At 42.7% G+C, this 22,820-nt stretch overlaps 1 protein-coding gene across 6 annotated transcripts in view; it reads left to right on the forward strand.

Annotated features, from left to right (window-relative positions):
• The first annotated feature begins 1,360 nt into the window (after positions 1-1,360).
• LOC117428114 (serine/threonine-protein kinase TAO3) overlaps positions 1,361-22,820 on the forward strand; it is a 35,849-nt gene continuing 14,389 nt past the window's right edge. The window contains exons 1-14 of one of the 6 annotated variants that reach the window (XM_058994311.1): positions 1,361-1,628; positions 9,694-9,760; positions 12,067-12,164; positions 13,758-13,946; positions 14,600-14,671; positions 14,880-14,981; positions 15,302-15,347; positions 16,099-16,195; positions 16,499-16,612; positions 17,015-17,106; positions 17,590-17,683; positions 19,212-19,293; positions 21,317-21,484; positions 22,100-22,297. In XM_058994311.1, coding sequence (XP_058850294.1) covers positions 13,815-13,946; positions 14,600-14,671; positions 14,880-14,981; positions 15,302-15,347; positions 16,099-16,195; positions 16,499-16,612; positions 17,015-17,106; positions 17,590-17,683; positions 19,212-19,293; positions 21,317-21,484; positions 22,100-22,297 — 1,197 coding nt within the window. In that variant the 5' untranslated portion in view covers positions 1,361-1,628; positions 9,694-9,760; positions 12,067-12,164; positions 13,758-13,814. The other 5 variants (XM_058994314.1, XM_058994313.1, XM_058994312.1 and 2 more) reach the window with 5 other exon arrangements.

Raw genomic sequence — 22,820 nt, forward strand, 5'->3', positions numbered from 1 at the left:
ATGTTCTTGTGTTTAAACGCCTTGTTTCGAGACAGGTGCAGGTTGTTAGAATAATATACTCGAATGCATGATAACCTCATACGAGGATGCCATTTTTTACTCGAATAAAGCAATGAAAAAAAAGAAACATATGTCAATGAAAAATACTTAAAATTATTATGTGTCCAAAACTTATTTATCCAGTTCTTTAAATCTATACATATATTCCATGCATGAACGTGTTAATTCATCGCGCTGTCTGATCAGAAGAAGGTCCAGGGACTTGGTTTGAAAACAGCCCTGTAATGTTCCCCCAGTCCCTTCCATTTAACAGCAGGTGGCGCTGCTGCACACGGTCTTCCTTTCGGAATACACTCTCTGGTTTGCAGGTCACCTGTACAGTATTCTAATGTCGCTATTCGGCTTTATTTATCTACCTGGTTAGCCAGAAGAAAAATACTAAACAAATACAAACAACGTGACAGCTTTCTACAATAAAAATGAAACAAATAATGACACGCACGCTGCTGCACTACAGTAAGCTCAGAGCTCTAGAAGGTGAGTGATCCATAATAATACAATTTCGTGTACATTCCATATGGTTTTTTTTTTCACTTCCTGTTAAAGCTGCAGAACTCACCCAACCTGCTTTATTATACAGCGGGGCAGCAGTATAGTATCGCCAGATTTAGCCAATCAGCGTGAGCGGGTGTGGGCACTGTCCAGCTTAGATTCACAGTACGCTCAGTGTAGACAACAGCTGTAGCGTTGAATTGAAACGTTAACTGGCGCATTTCATTCTAAGCTGTTGGATCCATTGGATCTGTGCCTGCCCTTTAGTGTAATGATTGAGATTCAAAGGGAAAACAAGTTATTTTGACAGGGAAAGGGCGACCAAGCAAACACAGATGAACTATGCCCCGGGCTCCTGTCGACATTGTTAAACATTGCGAAACACATTAGGTATCGGTAGGGAATCCCCAGGGATGCAATTTGAACCTTGACATTTCAACTATTACTGAAATACTTATGGACTCACAAGCAGTAATACGCGATTCAATAATAACCAGCGCACTGTTTATTAACATCGGATAAACGTGCTAACTTTATTTTTACAAACTTATTATTCATGCATGGGTTATGTGGCACGTTTAGCTGCTCAAGTAGGGGCGCTGGAAAGCATACAGGTAGCAAATACAATTCAGCCACTATTCCGTGTATTTATTTGTGGACTGTGTGCAGGGGGGCGAGTGTGTTGTAAAATTCTATAAATAGCATCTTCCGTGTCATTCAAAAATAAAATATGATCAGATTCCACAACCACATCCCTTTGCCCTCACATTATTAATACTTAAGACTCGCTCCAGAGAAATGATCGACAGACGGTCCCGTCTTCATGCATTGCACCCTCGGCACGCGTTGATGGGCTCTGTGCTCGATTGACTCACCCTGCAGATAGAACCGCACCTCTGAGAGAGAGTCGAGAGGAATAGAGAAGAAACGAGCAGTCTGCATTGATCGTGTTGTTGCAACGAGAACGCAGGCGGGACGGAGTGACAGTGCGTGAAGTGCGTGCGTGGGGAGACGGTCACACCGCGTTTCTGCGTGGAATACCCGAGACTCGACCACACCGGATCCCGAGGAGCAAGGTTTGGGTCGTGTTGTTTTAATTCAACTCTTCTTAAATCCGCCTGGCTGGTGTAATGCACGGTGCACTGTCCGCTTCCTCGCTTGCTAGCTGTCACGACGGGTTTTTTTTTATTTTTTTTGGGCCGCGGAAGACGGATTCATTGATTCAGGAAGTCAAACTGCTGTCTTTTAAAAGAGAAACAACGACTGACACCCACGGAGGGGAACTTTGTGCGTTTTATTTTATTTTATAAAAACCTGGACTTTTCAGAGAAGTGACCCTAACCTGACCGGTCAGTTGGTAAATGTTAACAACGCCTTATTATTATTATTATTATTAAGAAGGTGTTTATGTAAGTTTAAGAAGTTTAGCACGCCGTCTATTTTCACGACGTGTTGAATTTGAATTTAAACTGGCTGAACGGTGGATAGGAAAAATAAATGTTACAAGAACAACGACACTGCGAGGCTAAATTCAGCACGAATGTAGCTTTTTTTGGTCTAGCAAGTTATAACACACCGTAGCACTAGGCTCGAGTTTGTCCTTTTTGTATCGAAGTCTCATAAAAATATGTATAGCTTTTGAGTTTTTAATATAATACTGAAGACAGGCGACAAGGTGCTTAGTGCGGAACCGGCTCACGTTATTTACTAAGGGTCTGAAAACAAATTAAAATCGGAGGGTATTAATTCTTGACGCATCCGACTTGAAGTAACGGGTAAATAAAAGTTTATGAAGTACTTGCATTTAATGCGGCAGGTTTTATAACTGTTGCGTAGTTTACATACGTACTCTGTCGTGTTATTTTTTAGATTAAGCGTGGGGAATTACATACTGGTGTAACTGAGACGGGCGGGTTTTACAGCTAAAATAAATACAGAACATTTAAAATGCGATTTAATAGACCGACTGTAGTTTAATCTTCTTGTTAAAGGTAAGTGTAGTCCATTCACGAGGTGGTGCCGTGTGTGAAGTTTTCACACGCAGCCCGTGTTCAAGCAAGGTGTGTCAGGAGAGAAGGGGCTTTTCCTGGTTAGTAAAGCTAAGATACGACAGTCAGTATACCGCTTCTCTAACGCTGCGTTTCTTCGGATGAAGTTCTTAAACACTTTACACAGTAGTGATCTGCTAATGGGGCGCGGTGTTATACGAGTAAGACTACACGAGTGATAGTAATGTAACTTTTGAGAGCTTGTGGTTTAGTGAGCTCCCTCGGGGGGGTTGCATGTCCCCGGTGACGGTAGGTGGAGACGTGTGGCTGGAGAGATCTTCTTCATACTTGGTTACGACATTCCTTAACACAAGTGGAGAAAGAGACTCTGAACCGTGAAGATTTCACTCTCCAATATGTGTGTGAGAGGCTGTACGTTACTGACATAAGCAAATACCATGCCTGCCCGGTAAAATACACGCTTGGTTTTTATTCGATTTAAAAAGTTAAAAAGATATTTTTTATAAGGAATGCAGTAAATATGAAACTAAACTGCGTTCATTTGGTTGAAAGCAACAAGCTTTTAATTAGTATTTTAGACTAGTCGGCCTTTAAAATTTATTTAAATTACAATTTTCGTTTTACGTCAGACTTGTATATTGTAATGTACTTTATTTTAAAAATATTAACAATGTATTTATTACAATATCAGTAAATTATTATGCTATTGAAGGACCAGTGCGTGGGGCGTGGGGAGGGGGACCAAACAGGATGCTAGGATACTAAAAGTAAGACTTGTCTTAATTTATTATAAACTGAGTGTAATCTAGGATAAGGACATGAACATTAATATTTAACTTTTACAGAGCCATTACTGCTGCAAAAAAAAATCCATTATCTCGTCTGAATGAATTCACTGTGCTACTCATATGGTCACTTGAACTAATCTAGCCGTACACAGGAGTACTGTGCTGGGTTATAACAGTAAAACAAAGTGGTCTTGCTGGTATTGATTTGGGGTGTGATGGCAGGGCAGCTGGAGGGATTTTGACAGTAACGCAGTTTACTTGTAAACAGTATATTTGATGATGTTGTGTGGGACGCTCCAGTTTTTGAAGCACATTGAGATTAATAATCATACATACAGTGAAGAACCCTGTGCAGGTGTGGAGTGCATGGACAGTGTGCCACCCTTGCGTCTCCACGTTCTGCTGGTTTCTGATGTGTTCTGGGTTATGGCGAGCGGGAGGACACTGTTAAACCCAGAGAGGATAAACAGTAAACTTGTTAATTTATTACAATGCAAACTGAAAGCTGCCGCAGGGATGGTAAATGTGACTTGTGTTGCATAGCAGTTTCACCCAGCCTGGGTGACAAGCTCAGGTGGGTCTTGGTAAACTTCTAGTGAAACCAGGAATGGATCACACTGCTATGCAATGGGAGTTTTGTTTCCAGACTTTCACTTGCAGCATGTCGCTATTTTTCTGTGTGTGAGCCAGAAAGTGACATTTCTAAACACCACTGTAACTAGACGACGTGCTTATCTGATTGGGATGAAGCTTGGTTGGGACGGCCAGTAGCAGGAGCCCCGGACGGTATCAGAATGCGGGGATGTAAGGGGGCGCCTGTCGGCCTGTCCTTTCGTACACGCAGAGCTGTGAAGCATGTGTGCTTCCTTTTGAGTGGAAGTTCCAGACAGGAGACACGGGGCTGGTCGATAAACAGCAGCTGGGTGGTCTTCGCTCTGACCATGAATACACACTTCCTATTGCCTGTTTTATGTGACTAGATAGACTCCTTTATCCCTCAGACAGACAGACAGGTGCACTGCAAACCCTGTGACACATTCATTGAGTTACAGTTCACCAGATTGTAGGTGTGCTGTGGCTAACCAAGCTCCTAGTAAAACCTGGAATGGGTGGAAGCGCTATGCAATAGGAGTCTTATTTCCATCGCTGTTTTACAGTATGGGCTATATGTTTATAGACTTGATGTTTGGTTGTAGCTGTCAGTTTGTTAATACACTCTTCTGGTTCTCCATACTTTACCTGTTACTGAACTGTAACTCCAGCAGTTCAAGTGGAGCGCTCTGTATGCAGATTTATATTTTTTTAGCCAATGTTATCCTTTATCAATTCTATATTCGGTGGTAAGGCTTGTTAAATTCTTATTAAAAGGACATTTCCTGTTTCAGAGTATACTATTGCCAAATAGGGCAGCTGCTAGTAACAACTCATATTTTTAGAGTAGACTTTTTTTTTTGTTTGTTTGTTTTCGTAATGCTGTAGCTTTGCGGTACCATGAATTTAATAAAGCTGTTCCTGAAGAGGAGTATTTATAATGAATGCAGTTTCCACTGTTTACTAAAGCCTGCCAGCTAGGAGCACTGCACCTTTCCACACCTCAGTAAGACATGCAAGTTACAGTAAAACAGACCTGGATTACCACAAATACAAAAGGCTCATTGTTTTTCAATCGACTACTAACTTATGTACAATTTGTCGTGGCGGTTTATTGATCTATTACTGATATGGTTTTTACAACACATTTTAAAAAAGAGTAATAAATAATGTTTTGCAATAAATATTCCCTGAAGACCAGATCCACCCAGCGTTTGGCACCAGTTCATTTAAGAGCACCTTCTGTGTATGGACTGTGGACATCAATATCCAGGATTGAGCTGAAAACAGCAAGTGCATTGTTTACAGCAGCTGTGAGACAAACAGAGCTGCATCCTTGCTGTGCTGTGTGTGTGCGTGCGATCCCTCTCTCTCTCTGTCTGTCTGTCTGTCTGTCTGTCTCTCTCTGTCTGTGTCTGTCTCTCTCTCTGTGTGTGTCTGTCTCTCTCAGGACAGCTGCATACATTATGAGACCTCTATAATAACATTTTCCATTGTATAATTGTTTTTAAGCATGGAAACTGTTGTTCATCATCAGTGTGGGATGAGTAAACTCATAAATCTGAATTGCACCATGTGATCCAGCCATTAGGTGAATTACTCACCCGTGTAGTGGCTGTAAATGGTAATGTATTCACAGGCACGAGGTGTGCCGGTTGGCAGTGTCAGCCAGGTATGCTGCTCTGTTACTGTACATACAAGAAGAGAATTCCTTGGGTTCACAAAACCAGTGGAAGCTATTTGCTGTAATGCAGTGACAACTGTAAGCCTCAATTAGAGAAAGAATGTGGAACAAAATGCAATTCCCAAACGCACGCGTTGTTCTGTACAGGATAATTAACGAGGGATCGTCTGCATGGCAGAGACAACGAGAAGGAGGGAAGTCGTTCTTCAGTATTTCATTTATTCAGTCTACTCTCCTTTTTGTACTGCACAACACCCCTTTAACATACATATTCAGGGATGGAAATAAGACTCCTATTGCATAGCACTTTGAATTACCAGTGTATTTCAGAACCTCAATGTGCTGTGCACTCGGAGGTGGCAGTGCACTGTTTTACTGTGGCTTAATAAACTTGAAATAACCAGCAGCATTCAGAAGCTACACGTGATGTATGTTTTTCTAATGTCTGATATTTTCCAGTCAACAGCAATGAATTCATGCTCCCCTAGAAACCCTTATTTACTGTATACAAAACATTCCTATTGAGAGGCCAGCCAGCACACAGCTGTACAGGATCAGCTGTAGCGTCAGTTTAGCATGCTTCCTGCTGCGAGCGGTCAGCTCAGGGTTAAGGGAGTGGAAACGCAACGGCTACTGTACAGCACAGAGGAATTCATTCTGCGTGGCTAAGTATTGCCTGCCCATTTTCCCCACTCCCCAAAGAAAATCACCAAGTGGCAGCTAAACCTGGCATTTAAACATAAATTTAATGTTGATCTAAAATAAGTGCATTTATAAATATTACCGATATTGCTTATTATTTTTTATTAAAGCCACGATTTTCAATCCGACTCTTGTTGCTGTCTTTGTAAGTAAAGCACCCGAAGACACTTCAAACCTGTCGTAATGTTTCTAGACATCGCTTCCCTCATTGCTGGCATTGAAACAAGCAGGAACACTTAATTCTGTTACAAGAGTTCAGAAAACAAATGTGCAGCACAGTTGTGAGAATCATGTTTCCAGTCTTCCACTGACACATGAAGGTGTTCTGTGTTTATCTTATTGAAATCATTAGCTCAAGTTAACCCCAGACCCCAGGGGGTATAACTGGAAGCTGAGTAAAATGAAGTTTCGAACAGAAGGCAGGAAGCACTTGTTATAAGTTCATGGAATAGCCCGCTAGGTTACGTAGTACGATCTAAAGCACAGGGAACATTTTAAAAGAAAACCAGATTCTGTGCTTTTAAATGAGATCACCCCAGTAAAGGAGACTGGTGTGCTAACAAGTTTATCAAATGGTTCATTTTCTTAAAGCTGACCTCTGTGTGCAGTAAACAGCTGATACTATACTCTACTGAATACCTACTGCACCCACCCTAAAACACACAGGCACATTGGGTGTTTGAAGACAGTGTTTACACTACAGTAACTAGAGAGAAAAAACTAATCGTCAAAAGCCAGTGCTATTTTTATGCCTGGATCAGACACCGACTGGTTTTCCTGTTCTCCCTCTATTGTCATGAAACCCCACAATACCAGCTGCAGCACTTTTTAAATCGGAAAGCCCTGTCGATCAGCTCTTCAGAGCCAGTTCACATGTTTCAAACGTCGGATGAAAAACCTGAAAGGGTCAAGGGGAGAGATTTAAAAGAATGTTTTTTCAGGCGTGTTACTGAAGAAGCCAACAGCAGTGCCATGACGAATACCACACTGCATCTTATCCCGAAGATACAGAATTCGTGAAAACGCTCTGTAAATATCCCGGACAAATCTCAAGAGGCTCTTCTGGAACGCTTGATTACTTAAAAAGACATAAGCTGCTGAGACGAGCTGGCTGCACAAGTCCCGTTTAAACTGTGACTTGATGATAAACTGTGTGCCCACTTCACTTTGGAAGCCATCGTTCAGTATGCTCAGACAGATGGTTCATGCCATGAGCACGCTTACCCCATTGATCACGCTTTTATGGAGGACGTTTGACCCGACTCTGCAATGATCACTGTTGTGTGAGGTCTGCTATCTGACAGCGCATCAGTTTAAACTGAGGCCACAGAGATACCACTGCAGCACCTTGCTCACTTCAGTGTAGCGATTTTAATCTCTTCACTTCCCCACAGGAACGTTCGAGGTTCGAGGCAAAGGCGTGAAAGCTGTGCTCAAGCATTAAGTGGACTGTAGCTACTTCGTTGTGTTATTTTAGATGCGTTCATTATTTATCAGAGAGTTATGTTTTATCTCTCTCTCTCTCTCTCTCTCTCTCTCTCTCTCTCTCTCTCTCTCTCTCTCTCTCTCTCTCTCTCTCTCTCTCTCTCTCTCTCTCTCTCTCTCTCTCTCTCTCTCTCTCTCTCTCTCTCTCTCTCTCTCTCTCTCTCTCTCTCTCTCTCTCTCTCTCTCTCTCTCTCTCTCTCTCTCTCTCTCTCTCTCTCTCTCTGTATTTCCCAGGCTCACAATAGGGAGATAAAGGAATAGGTCTCCTATTGCACAGCACTTTCACCCATTCCAGGTTTCTACGAGCTTGATTAGCCACTCAGGGGTGTCTAATTAAACTCACAGTAAAACCAGGAATGGATCAAACTGCTCTGCAAATGGATTAAACTGCTACCCATCCCTGTGATAGTATATGAAAATCAAATGTCTAACAGTGCCTGGGAGTCCCTTAGTGTATTTCTGTGTTAATTATTGAATGGCTGTATTTAGATCACCACTGTTTCGACTTACTGAATCAGTTTGACCACAACTGGTTTGTCCTGATCAATATAATCAATTTCCTGTAAATATAATCTCAACATACAGTACATTTATCCTATCTACTCTGTCCTGTCCTGTAATACTGCATGCTTGACACAAAGCAACTGCAAACAGAATCCTCCACGTTCTATATCTTGAGGAGTTATCAGGTTCAGCGAAGTGCTACCAATTACCAGACAATAACCTTTTGCAGGGGACCATGGTTAGATGTGGTTTCCTGTTGCAAAATGAAGCTTGCACAAGGATCAAGAGATTACCTGTACCACAGGCTCCTATCTTAAGTAATCCGCGACTCTATTGGAATACCTGTCTTGGCAACAGGGACAGGTTTCCATCCACAAGCTCAGAACGTTGCAGAGTTGTTTGATTGGTGGGACAGGTTTCCATCCACAAGCTCAGAACGTTGCAGAGTTGTTTGATTGGTGGGACAGGTTTCCATCCACAAGCTCAGAACGTTGCAGAGTTGTTTGATTGGTGGGACAGGTTTCCATCCACAAGCTCAGAACGTTGCAGAGTTGTTTGATTGGTGGGACAGGTTTCCATCCACAAGCTCAGAACGTTGCAGAGTTGTTTGATTGGTGGGACAGGTTTCCATCCACAAGCTCAGAACGTTGCAGAGTTGTTTGATTGGTGTTTTCCTGGGGGAAACGAGATGCGATCACAAGTCTATTCACGACCACAGTGTGCGACGCGTGATCTTACACAGCTTTGTGTTTCAAACATTTGGTGAGCAGTGATTGTGACGGTGAACAGAGCAGCTGTAGTTCCAAGTCGAGGTGTTTTCTGGTGGCAGGTTTCATTGGGAGGTGGAAGTAAGCTATAGGGTACGGGATACACAAGGTTCCATATGGGTTTCGGGTGCAGATTCAGTTTGCTGGTTTCTACCGGGTCGATTGTTGGTGGCACCTCTTGGCTTGGGCAGCATATTGCAGTTTAAAAGAAATCGCAGCATGGCTTGCAGTGGTTTGTTTTATCTCTTTCTGTTCTCTGTGAGGCAGACCCATTGTTATTGGGGTTAACCGAGGCCCCAAGTGAGTAACTATTTTAATAGCAGCCTGTCAAAAAAGAGGAATGCAGGAGAGGTCTTACAGGTCTTACTGTAAATTAAGGAGCTTAACAATTGTACTGTGTTATAAACAACAAAAATCCTAGAGCCACTGACAGTGCGTCTGCTTTGCAGCCTTGATTACCATTAAACTAATTATCTCATATTTTAGAAAAGATGATTTGTATTAATAGCATGTTCTGGGTCGCTTCAAACCCTCCAGGATTTAGTAAATCTGCCTTGGTTCTGAGTTTCAAAGGCATTGACTATTCTCTTAACTTCTTTTTCTGTTTCCAGAGTGCTGTGGTGTGTGCCGTTTCCAAAGGCCAGCCTGCAGAGGATTTCCATAGATTTCCATTTTAAAGTACGTGGAAACTTTAAGCACCACAGCAGTTGTATAAATTACTATGAGATGAAGATTAAGATCAGTGAACCCATTACAACCGTTGGCTGTGTCTGTTTTTTATTTTACTATGCATTTTACAATATTAACACACAAAGAGCCTCATTTACAAAAGGACACTCAATGTAGCTGTAACGTGCACCATAAATCTAAATGGAGAACGCATGCCATAGCGTGCACCCTGCCTATACTGTGAGCGGTAATGTGTGAGCACGATCATGTCCAAGGCTTCCCCTTGACCACCGGGATCTCAAAAGCCCCAGCAGTCCAGGCGTATCTTTTGGTCAGTGGCTTACTTTGAAGGTTGAGGTGGCTTCCATTGACCGGGCCATGAGCGATCAACAGACGCAGCCCTCCGCGGGGGACAGGCAGAGGCAACAAAAACTAAAACTGTACGCGGAGGAGTTAGAAATTCTAGTGAAAGAGGTTGTTTTAAATTATAATACCTTGTTTGGTCCGGTGTTTTATTTAACACACTGTTATTTGTACCAAGGTAATGAACTATAAAATACAATTATAACATTCATTCACGTTTATTCACCTTTTAATATAACCTGTTATTTACAGGCAAGTGTCACTGCTCTGTATGAAAACTTTAATGCAAGTAATGCCTCCATTTAAATACATTATCATGCATTACCGTACAAATCACATCTTCATTCTGATTACCAGAGTGTGGCTCAATAAAATCAGCGTGTGTGCCAGAATATGCCCACTTTTTTTCCCTGCTGGCAGTAATGAACCCGGTATTTAAATCTTCACAGCCTGGTGTCTCATTGTGAGTGGATTCTGACCCAGTGTAACCTCTCCACCCATAATAAGAAACTGGTGCATTGTAAAATTCAGATAGAAATGAGTATCATTTAGGGATCACTGGTGTGTCGCCTGTCTGATTTTCAGCCTCTTCTGAAACGTTTTTGCTGTGTACGTACGTCACAGGGTTTGATTACAACGTGCTGTCTCTGCACAGTAACGTGTGATTAATGTCTCATTTACATTAAAATGAGCAGCGCCCCCGTGCACGTTGTATGTAAACCGCTTTCGAATCCAGGTTTGGCAAATGTTTGAATGTCTTCCTATAATTAGCAGCTGCCGCATTAGCAGAATTGGTCTCTGAAGTGCGGTAACATGATATAGATCTTTAAACCCGGGATTGAGGTTCAGTAGTTAAAATGCTACGTGCTGTAATGCTCTTGAGGACGTGCCAAGTGGATATTCTGTTTTTTATTCAAGCTAGGATGTGTTCCGTTTTTGTTTGCGAGCTGCAGTTGTCAGAGTGGCTGTTTTGGATGTGCTGCTATTCTGTTTAAAGTGAAACAGCCGTGGTGGGGAAGGCTGCGCGCTCTGTTCTGTCAGCAGGCGGGTGAACAGCAGACACTGACGTTGAAATGAGTTCCAAACAGCAGGACGGTTCTGAATTCTGAATTCTGAAATCTTTCCAGCGACGCCAGTGCAGTTGTATAATTATACAACAAAACAAAAAATGTTGCCTCTGTGTTCGTTACATACAGTGCATACCGTAGCTGCTTCTAAGCTTTTTCTGTACTTTTTCTAAGCTGTATCTGTATACCAACTAAGAAGGAAAGTGAAATCTCGGTCCGCACAAGCATCAGGGTGGAGAACACTGAGCTCTCTTGGGTGGGGGTGACTGGAGTTTGTTTTATATGAAGGAACAGGAATGATTGAGTGTTCTGTGAAGTATAACAGTGGTGCGTGCGTGCGTGCGTGCGCGTGTGTGTGGACAGCGGTGGTTCGGATTAATGGAAATTTTAAAAGGCTTCCCGTTTAAAGGGACCACTCAAAACCGTAAATCCGTGGAACAGAGTTTTTCTTTTGAAGGTTAAGTGATAAACACAGCCACACCCTTTTATGTTCCTGCCAAGAATTTCCAGTAGCGTTCATGCTGGCAGATTCTGCATTGCTGTCTGGATTTAGTCATCTGTGGGTGCGTTTTGATTTGCCCCATCATCATCATCATCATCATCATCCGCTTATTCAAATAGTTGGGATGACTGGCTGTTACACAAGCTGTTGCATTGAAATGTATGTTATGCTGGCTATGCTGGCAATGCAGGCTGAAATGTTTGTCTTCTGCTCTTGGTTTGTGAGGGTTATACCCCTGTAAAACATGCCATAACAACACAGTCCACAAGGTGCAACTTTCAATATTTGTATTTTTTTTTTTTGTATCAGTTTGGTTCCTGCAGTATGAAATATTGGAATCTTATGTCGGAGTATATATAAAAAGTCTTTCCTTATTTCCACAGGCCTTTTAACCACGCAGAAGACGATCAGAAATGAAATGCTAAAATGAGACGGCGACACGCTTGACCTGAAAAGTGAATTTTGCGGCACATTTTTAAAGGTACAGTTTGTGTACTCTGTGTTCAGCTAGTGCCTTGATAAGCGTAATGATTGCTGTCTGTTTACCACGTAACCCTGAATTAAGTCACAGTTCACGGTGCTCCCAAAAGTACACATTATACAGAGCTCCTCCTTTATAAGGAGACCCTTTGTACTACAGAATATAAAGAGGCACACTCGTGACTCCTATTTGCCCCATACTTGTTATAAGGCAGAACACAGCTAGCATGTTCTTGTAACTGTAGCATTATAAAGAGGGAGACTGTAACTGCTCTGGTGGTGCCATATTATTGATTTAATCAAGGGCTTAGTTTAGCACTTCTTTTGTCCTCACAATGTTTTTGTTATACTGATAACATGCTACAGAAATACAAACCCGAAGAGCTCAGATTTCCTTCTACATCTAAAATGTATTAGGCATGCATCGCACACCATACCTGTGAACTTCCACTCGCCGTTTTGACGAGCGCAGTTTGGTGAACAAACGGAGTGCTGTGATATCTGCTGGTACTGGCACACTTCATTTCAGCAGTAGAGACGTGCTTCCATGTGTTCTGACAGGACGGGTCTGCTGTGGTTTCCTGGACCTGTCCTGCTATCTGGGGAGCGTGGTACAGTGTGTGGCACAATCCATTCACAGGAATTGAGGGATTTGTTCTTAATGGTATTGTTTGAACTGAAATGACCCCGGTTCTTGGGGAAGTTACACCTAATTCTTTTCCAGTGGCTAAAAACTAAATGCAGATTGGGAGTTGGGTAAATTTGATGCACTTTAGTTTAAGAGCATGGTTAGCACACACAGATCCACTCTCAAATAGACTCTGAGCACGCTTTAAAAACATGCCAGTCCAGGCCTCTCCAGACAGTCTCTGCTCTTGGGGGTTCAGTGGGTATATACTGTACACACGCCCAGGATTTTGAGGTTTATGTAAAATGAATATTCCTTTTAGAAAATACTGTGGTGTTGTACTGGCTTGCCATTTTAAGACCAGGGATGAATTGAGAAATGTAACGAAAGGAAGCCTAAACACAAAAGGTGGTGACTGTTGCTTTAAAAAGTTGTGTATCATTGTTCCTGCTGTCGCTCGCAGTCTTGCCTTCTAGCTACTCCTGCCTGCATTTCTTAGTCATCATGCACTGCTTTTAGCCTGTGGGCAGCTCAGAGACCAGGTGTAAAACGCTGTGAGCCACTTGTGGAGCTTCAGGAGCCTGTGTGGACGTGCTTGAACCACGCGCAGGTGATGAGGACACATGCTTCACCCAATGCTTGTTTGTGGTTAATGAATGACAATACGCCTGGCTATTACAGTGCAGGATTATCACAGAACAAAACACATGGATTGCAGGAAGTACTGGGCTTATTATTTGGTTTATTGTATACATTTGACAGCTATTGACTCTGGCATGCGTTTTATAAGGGACTTCTAAAATGACTTTGTGTCACTGCACCTTTAACCCTTGATTGTACTATAGAAGTAGAAAAGAAATCCGAGACATGTGAATGTTAGAATGAGTTTCATCTACAAGGACTGTTCAAACTAACAATGTACATTTATTTATTTATTATTTCATGTCTCTTTTTTTGCATGTGCAGGTACTGATTGTCAACGCCACTCTCGTCGATGACATCGCAGGCTGTGTTTAGGTCATAATGCCGTCGTCGTCGCGGAAAGGAGCTCCGAAGGACCCGGAGGCAGCTGACCTGTTCTTCAAAGAGGATCCAGTGGAGCTCTTTTCTGACTTGCATGAAATTGGCCATGGAAGTTTCGGGGCGGTGTACTTTGTGAGTAAATGTATTCGTACTGGTCAGCGCTCTATTACAGGAGGGTTGGTTTGTGTCCATTTAGTTTAGTTTGCCAGGGTCGTGCCTGAGTTTATTACAACAAACATGTTGGCTGCCTCCCATTGTGCTGGATTAGAGTGGGAACGAGTCTTTTTAAAGTCAATACGGAGCACATTGTTCTGCGTGTAAATCCCCAGTGATCCATGTGCTTGCTGTTAGCAGAGCCTGGCCGCTCCAGTCACTGATTGTGATAATAAAGAAGGATCCTGTTGTTATGACTAATTGGCTTGGGTAATAGCCGCGCTGATTACACTGTAGTGGGTTGGAAATGGGGGTTTACATGGACAAAGAGGGAGCGTGGATCCAAATATCTGTTCTCAAGACTGTTACCCGTCAAAAAGTGACAAACCGGTCTGCAGAATGTCTGTAGTTAATTCTTGAATTGGAAGAATAATTGTTGTTATAAATGGATGAGTCCAAGGTTCAAAGTTGACTTCTTGTGCAATGTGTTTTCATTGATCAGTCACGGGTGTTGTAATTACCAGTACGGCAGAATTAATCATTAATCCATAATCATTAAGGCTTATCGCCTAGTATGATTTTAATGAGGGGGATAATAAACGGGAGATATTTATTTGTGTGTATCTTTGCAGGCCAGAAATTCTCGCACAAATGAGGTGGTGGCGATCAAGAAGATGTCTTACAGTGGGAAACAAACGACAGAGGTGAGAGTCTGCCTGAACACCAGAAAGCACAACCAAAGTCTCTTCACAATCTGCTGTTCCTACACTGGCGTTCTGTAGCAGGAGTTCTGTTCTTTGTGTAGTGTTTTTAAGATTACAAATAAACAAGGCATTTTACCCCCCGCTTCTAACTCTAGGAGAATTCAAATCTAGTTATAATTTATTTATTTATTTATTTTTTTACTTCTAGAAATGGCAGGACATCATCAAAGAAGTGAAGTTTTTGTGTCAGCTCAAGCACCCGAACACCATAGAGTACAAGGGCTGCTACCTGAAAGAGCACACTGCCTGGGTAAGAGGGAACGTGCACACAGCGCCGCCCTTGTGGCGCACACACTGCAGTGCGGTTCTAAATGTTATACATCGAGGTGATCAAGTGCCCATGTTCATGAAAGTTTTTCTCAGCTGTTTGAGAGAGGGTTACAGGTTCATTTTCACCTCCGAGTGCCGTTTTAAGATGATGTTAAAACAAAAACAATCTTAATTGTTAGGAGCTGCTCTGTGGTTTAATTTCATAATTAAGCACACGGTTGGAACAAAGAAAACTGTACTACAAAGTAAACCTTCAAATAGACATGAAGCTAACTCTGTGTGTTTTTTGCATTGTTTCAGTTGGTCATGGAATACTGCCTCGGTTCGGCTTCTGATTTAATAGAGGGTGAGTTTATTTAACATTGCCTGCACTCTCCCTTCAGCCATTGCAACAAATCCATGCTCACGTAGCACTGCCATTCACTGCAGCGGCTAAGCAGACCCTGAGTTGCTTTCAAACCTGGGGCAAATTTACAAAAGGATTTTGAAGCTCTCGAGAACAATATGGATCCTGCTTCTTTAACATGATGTTTCGTACCACACCCCCCAGATCAGGGGGGCCGCCTTCTTTGGGTGGCTTTTGATGTTCTATAGTAAACCTTTTGGAATACGAACATTCATGTCTGATTTTGTTAAACTCCCTCGTGAAAGACCTGCGAACTGATCCAATTTCATTGAACAAAAGTCCTTTTAATAAGCGTTTATTACTGCTGTAAAAACTATAGGAAATTGGCAGGAGCAATGCATATTAAAAAAAGAAAAAAATGCTGTAGTAAACTAAAGTGTTTTTGGACAGTACAAGAAGTGTGTTTTTCTATAGGTTTGTGTGTTAATAATGGGAAGAATAGGAAATTAAAGCAGCGTCGCCAGGACATGTTGTGTCTTTCAGTCTGAGATGTTAATATGATGTTAAGCTTTCCTTTGCCCAGAATCCCAAGTTTGATTTCCCAGCATTCAACACGTTTGGAATCCAGTGACCAATAGACGTCCTAATAGACTGAAGACAGTCACTATTCTGTGCATTCACTCAACACGTTTCGTGTAACCTTCCCAGTTTCCGAGAATATTCACTATTTCCTTCCTTCTTTTTTTTATAGTTCACAAGAAGCCACTTCAAGAAGTAGAAATTGCTGCCATTACCCATGGTGCCTTGCAAGGTCTGGCTTACCTGCATTCCCATAAGCTGATTCACAGGTGAGCGGATGACTTCACTGTTCATTCACATGCTATTTATAGACGGCGGACACACACACACGCCCTCACATACGCACACACACACACACGCACCCACGTTTGTGCAGCCGATGCTGTAACAAAGAGAGTTTGTACTGACGACAGCATCAGCAGTGTGCAGGTTGCAGTGAGGTGTGGTGCATTGGTGCTTTGACCATCTGAACACCCCCTAGTACTTAGACTTGTTTGAATTTTTGAACGTTTCAGTGGAACTTTGGAAAAACCCAGCTGTTTCTAAAATTCTGTTTGTTTTTCGTTCTTTAGAGATGTCAAAGCTGGAAACATTTTACTGACGGAGCCAGGCCAGGTGAAACTGGCAGACTTCGGCTCTGCTTCTATAGCCTCTCCTGCCAACTCCTTTGTGGGAACGCCGTACTGGTGAGTGCCAATCCAGACTAAACTGTTACCCGCACAACACTGTACAGAAATAAAACACATCGTTCAAAGAACAGCAGGCTTGCGAACCTGCATCTCTAACAGTGTGTGTGGGGCTGTAAGTCAGTACAATGCCAGAATTGCTCCTAATTCAAATATATAAACGGTGACAGTTCAATTGAATAGACCCCAGTACGTTAAATCAAAAACCAATCCTACCCTTAAAAACGTTTCCCCATAGTAAAAGCATAGCAAAGTGTAATAAACAGCCTGGTTAAACACCGGTAAGCACTGTAAACCCCAGAGAGGTCTGGTAAAGCATGGTATAACCATGGATAGAGCATGGTGAAAGTGCACGCTTACCATGCAGTTTATTGTGGTGGTTTGCTTTTCTTTTTTGGACAGGATGGCCCCTGAAGTAATCCTGGCTATGGATGAAGGGGAGTACGATGGGAAAGTGGACGTGTGGTCTCTCGGAATCACTTGCATTGAGCTGGGTGTGTAGGAGACTGCCAGGGCTGTTCTTTCTTATTGTTACCATCGACGGGTGTCTTGAACTCGAAGGATGGACCCATTCATCTCCAGTTGTGCTTCAAGGTTTTAGAATGCCTAAACGGTTTAGTGTTTAACATCACCGCCAGTATAACCGCGCCGTGCCGTGTGTGTCGCTGAAGTGAACGAGAGCGTCTTTGTTTCATTCCAGAAGCTTGGAATGGGACTGTTTGTTTGTTTGTTTGTTTGTTTGTTTATTTATTTAGTTGCTCAGATTTTCTGGCACGGAGTATTGAGAGAATGTTGTGTGCTATTTCTGTTGACTCAGCGTCGAATTAATATTGTAGTACATTATGAATGGTGTGGGTGGATTTTAATAATTGGATCACATTATGGTGACATTAATATCTGGTTAATTTAGCAATGACACAAGAGGTTAGGAAACCCTTTTTGACACACAGGATTAAATCTGCTTTCTCTTTCTCAAGCTGAGCGCAAGCCTCCACTTTTCAACATGAACGCAATGAGTGCCTTATATCACATAGCCCAGAACGACTCCCCAGCACTGCAGTCAAATGAGTGGTAAGCTGACTCGTTTACTTTCTTTTTTTTTGTTGTTTTTGCCCTGAGCTGCGTTTTCGGAGAGCATAGTCACAGAGGTCGAAGTAAAGCAGCTATCACCCACAGTCATCTGGCTGCGGTCAGGATGCTGCTGCTAATGCATAGATTGCAGTTTAAGAGCGTGGACTGGTTCAGGGAGTGTCCTTGTTTCCTTAGTCTAGGTAAATAGGTCTGTCTGACTCGATGAATGCAGCACTGTTTACCTTCACGTTGAAATGAGGTCGGAGAGGCTGTGGAATAATGGCATGGCTGAGGAGCAGTGAAACTGGCTGCTGTGTTCCGTATCCATTTCTCAGCGCATCCAGTCACAGTGCCATGGCTGGTAAATACTACAGTGTGAAAACAAGGTCATGGGTTCAAGGGGGCGGGGGGGGAGTGTGGAGGGGATACCAAAACAAAAAAGACTATTGACCTTTCATTTTTTGGCCGCTGATTGAGGGGATGTTAAGTGTGTGAATGTGAGAGATCTCTTATTACGCAAAAGGCATGCGAGATGAGCGAGTTTCAGAAACGCAGCGTATGATCTGCGAGGGTGCGCTATGGAATAGTGGGGTGTAGTTGATCTCGTGACTTGCTGGCCTGACTCTTGGTATTGCACAGCTGCAGTGCAGACTGGGATATCTTCCTCTTGGCACGGTGCATGTGGAAAGCAGAAGGGCAGAGCAGATGCTGCAAATGTGGGACCTCCGCTAACAAGCAGTGTGGAAGGTCTAGATTAAAGGCATGTTGGATCAAAGGCAGACATGTAGGGTCTCTGGAATAACCTTTTCTTCAAATGTACTGTGTTGCTGGGAAAAGTACCTATAGTTTAGATTAAAAATACATTCTAAATGTTTTCTGAAAATGATTTGTGTTCTAATATGAAGTCATCTGCCTAGGTCGCTGTGCAAACTTTTTAGTTGCATCACCTCTCAGAATGATCTAAGGGCAAAGTGAATGCAAGTATAACACTTGGACACACACGTGTACGCTGCAATTCGTATAGCATGGCTTGAATTAATTATCTCCAATGGCCATATTAAATACAATAAAAAATGTGTTTGTATGGTTTTAAGATGATGGAAATGGATATTTTTGAATGTTCAAATTGAATCAAGTAGAATGATTCGTAAGCATGTACAGTATGTGTGTGTGTGTATAAAACAAATTGAAGGTTCAAATGGGTGTGGTGTGTGTCTGTGTGTGTGTTTATTCCATGCATGCTTGTTCAAACAAGCAAGTCTTATGAATGCACCAAGCAAATAAAGCAAGCCAAGCCAGTTTTATTAAAAGGGTGGAATCCTCTAGACTTGAACGTGATCCTCATTAAAAGGGCTATTATAATAGAATACCCTTTTAGTGCAAACAGAGTGCAGCGTTAACAGATGAAATGTTCACCCTCTGTGTCGTGCAGTTTGCAAGTCACAGTGCACAGTTGTCTGTGGTTTTGTCCTGCGAAAACTGCACGTTTCCCCTCCTTGAATCTGACTTTCCACATGCATTTCAACAGGTCCGATCCTTTCCGAAGTTTTGTTGAGTACTGCCTGATGAAAATTCCTCAGGACCGAGCATCTTCGGCTGATCTGTTACAGGTAAGTACTACTAATTATTATTATTATTATTATTATTATTATTATTATTATTATTATTATTATTATTATTATTATTCAGTGCCTAATGCGATAGAGAGCTGAATTGAAAACAAACTATTTAGCTTTTAGTAATTATTTGACTATATTCCAGTTCTGATTGCTTTGTGGTACATTAGTTGGAGTAAGTTGCATAGTAGCTTGTTTAAGTAAAGGACCGTCCTTCAAGCCATTATTCTGGTAATGATTCCCTTCAGTGCGGGTGTGGTGTCGCATGGCAAGTTTACTTTTACCTTGCAGGGCAGGTAAACCGCTTCTGAGATGAATGGCTGATGTTTATAAATAGTAGAGCTCACCTTTTCTTTATCAAGTGGCTGCTATAATCATCTTCTAAGTGGTGTAACTGAGCTGCCAAGGCTGAAATCCTTGTTTTACTATATGTGCTCATCATAACATCCCAAGCTATCCATGAAGCTATGCAGAAACACACCTCGCAGTCTCTTGCACGGCAAAGTCCCTTTCTTCAGGTGTGCGTTTCACTGCTCCGATCTGTCGGTCACTTTCTTCAGGTGTGCGTTTCACTGCTCCGATCTGTCGGTCTCTTTCTTCAGGTGTGCGTTTCACTGCTCCGATCTGTCGGTCACTTTCTTCAGGTGTGCGTTTCACTGCTCCGATCTGTCGGTCTCTTTCTTCAGGTGTGCGTTTCACTGCTCCGATCTGTCGGTCCCTTTCTTCAGGTGTGCGTTTCACTGCTCCGATCTGTCGGTCCCTTTCTTCAGGTGTGCGTTTCACTGCTCCGATCTGTCGGTCCCTTTCTTCAGGTGTGCGTTTCACTGCTCCGATCTGTCGGTCCCTTTCTTCAGGTGTGCGTTTCACTGCTCCGATCTGTCGGTCTCTTTCTTCAGGTGTGCGTTTCACTGCTCCGATCTGTCGGTCCCTTTCTTCAGGTGTGCGTTTCACTGCTCCGATCTGTCGGTCCCTTTCTTCAGGCGTGCGTTTCACTGCTCCGATGTGTTTGTGTAAATTGTGCACCTGTAATCGGTGGCTGATCTTTGTGTTTTCCGAGCATGCAGGTAATCCCTCATCATCTTTTAATAGTTTTATGTTCTTGGTTGTCGCACTTCAAAGCACAGCTTTCTAGTGCTGACCTGTGAACAGGTTGGTTATTGTAGTGTAGTTCCATAACTGACAAGGTAACGACAGGCTAGTGGACGTGATCCAGGAGATTTAACAAGGTCCTCTCGTAATCCCAGTACGTACTGACACTAATATCTAATCATACTGATCTGTTTACATTATTGTACATTGTTTCCAGTAACGGTCGCCTTTTTGTTGTAAAACAATCTCCAGTTATTACCAGAGCCTTATTGACTGTCATTGTAAGAGATGCAGGCTGTTTTTTTTTTTTCTTCTAATATTCAGAGACATGCTTTGCTGTTGCATTGATGTTTTAAAAGAATCTGCATCGGCTAGTTTCAAAGACCTTGATTAGCACTAAGCTTTGACTACTGTTCCTAAGGTGAGGTTCCATAGTTAAACCAGCTGTTTAACATCTAGCAAATAACCACGTTACATTGTAAAGACACCAGCTGCTTTTCTAATTGTTGAACAAATGCTAAATGATTTCACAAAGCTTCACCTTCCAGTACATCTGTATATGTTTAAGCCAGCGAATGAATACAAAACCTGCAGCAATACATTGAGAAAGAAAGAACATATCAAAATGTACCTCCATTGGTATATAATAATAGATAGTGACACCCAAAAGAAAATGCCTCCGTGTTGACCTAGTACTCTCTCTTTCAAGGATACGTATCCCTCACATGCAAGCGAGTGTATTTTTCACTCTCTGTAGGATGCAGAATGTATTAGGAACGGTATTTATGATGCCAGGCAGACCTTGTAGGGATTTGTGGTTGAAGAAATCTTGCTTTCTGTTTCATTGAGCCCTGTTTTCCCCGCATCATTTTTAAGGTATTAAGTCTCACTAATGGATTTCCTTTTCCTCTCCTCCCAATCCCGGCAGCACGACTTTGTTATCCGGGAACGGTCCCAGACGGTCCTGACCGACCTCATACAACGGACAAAAGATGCCGTCCGAGAGCTCGACAACCTTCAGTATCGGAAAATGAAAAAGATCCTTTACCAGGAGAGGCACAACGGGCCGCTGACCGAGTCCCAGGAGGAAGAGGAGGTGAGAATAACGAACCGCCAACACGAGACCATGCAGCAGACACCTGCACAGTTCATCAAGGTGGTCCAAGCTCTCAGCTCCTGAAGCCCCTACCCAAGTGCAGGGAGAAAACCTGCGAGGGTGATCTGCTGTTCGTGTTACAGAACGCAGCGCACCGTACAATCGAATGACCTTGTGCTTGGGTGTTCGCTGCTTTCTGTGAGATTTTCAGTTAACTTTCAGTTTCATATGTAGCCCATGCACCTGTTTCCTAGTAGAACGCACCCCTAGTATAATGGAAGGTAAGTGCAAGTGAAAATTTCATTACAATACAACAGCATAGTAAATTGTCACAGTAACATTGATAAAAGTGTGTGGATGTATAACATACAGTACTTTCACTCTTGATTAAAAGTATCCTACATACAAGCACGTGCATCTTTCTCCCCCTATTTGCACATGTTATTTGTAATCATTTTATTTTATTTTTTTTTATAAACACTGATGAAGGCACTAGCCCGGACTTTCACTTGCAGTTTTACAGTCCAAGTTCAGGACTCTGTGTTGTGTGATGCTTGGACTAGGATTACGACTCCCTTGCTGAGTGTGTTTCTGTTGGGGGTGGGGGTGTTGCAGGACAGCGAACACGCGAGCTGCAAGATGAACAGCCTGGGCAGCAACCACTCCATCCCCAGCACGTCCGTGAGCACGGGGAGTCAGAGCAGCAGTGTGAACAGCATGCAGGAGGTCGTGGACGAGAGCAGCTCTGACATGGCCATGATGCACGACTACGACAGCACCTTGGAGTCTGAGCCCTCCGCTGTGCCCAGAAAGGTCAGTTCAGAGAGATCTGCACGGAAACTGAACCCGCGGAGAGAGGGCGCGCTAAGAAACTGATGGAGATAAAAAAAACCTATTTACATAGCAGTTTGATCCATTATTTGTTTTACTATGAGTATAAGAAGACACACCTGAGCTTGTTACCTACACTGAAGCTTGTAGTAAAACCTGGAATGGGTGAAACTGCTATGCAACAGATCTCCCTCATCCCAGACTGTTAAGGGTGAAAGATACTTAACACAACTGCTGAATGCCTCTTCGTTTTGAATGTGAATTTCAGTGCTGTCCCAAGGCTGTCCCTTTTTTTTAACTGTTGTGTCATGAGTTCCAGTCCTTCTTTCCAGGTAACCTGTACTCCATATTCTTTACCCTAACTGCATGGGTGCTGCTACTCAGACCTGCAGAAATGGGACGGCTGTCATTCTGTGCGTACAGAAGTTAGTGGATTTGAGAGTATTTCATCCTAACAAGGAGGGCTGGTCTGTAGAAGACAGTGTGAGTGCTGTGTAAAAGCAGA

Source organism: Acipenser ruthenus, chromosome 21 (assembly GCF_902713425.1).
Source record: "Acipenser ruthenus chromosome 21, fAciRut3.2 maternal haplotype, whole genome shotgun sequence".
Taxonomy (NCBI): domain Eukaryota; kingdom Metazoa; phylum Chordata; class Actinopteri; order Acipenseriformes; family Acipenseridae; genus Acipenser; species Acipenser ruthenus.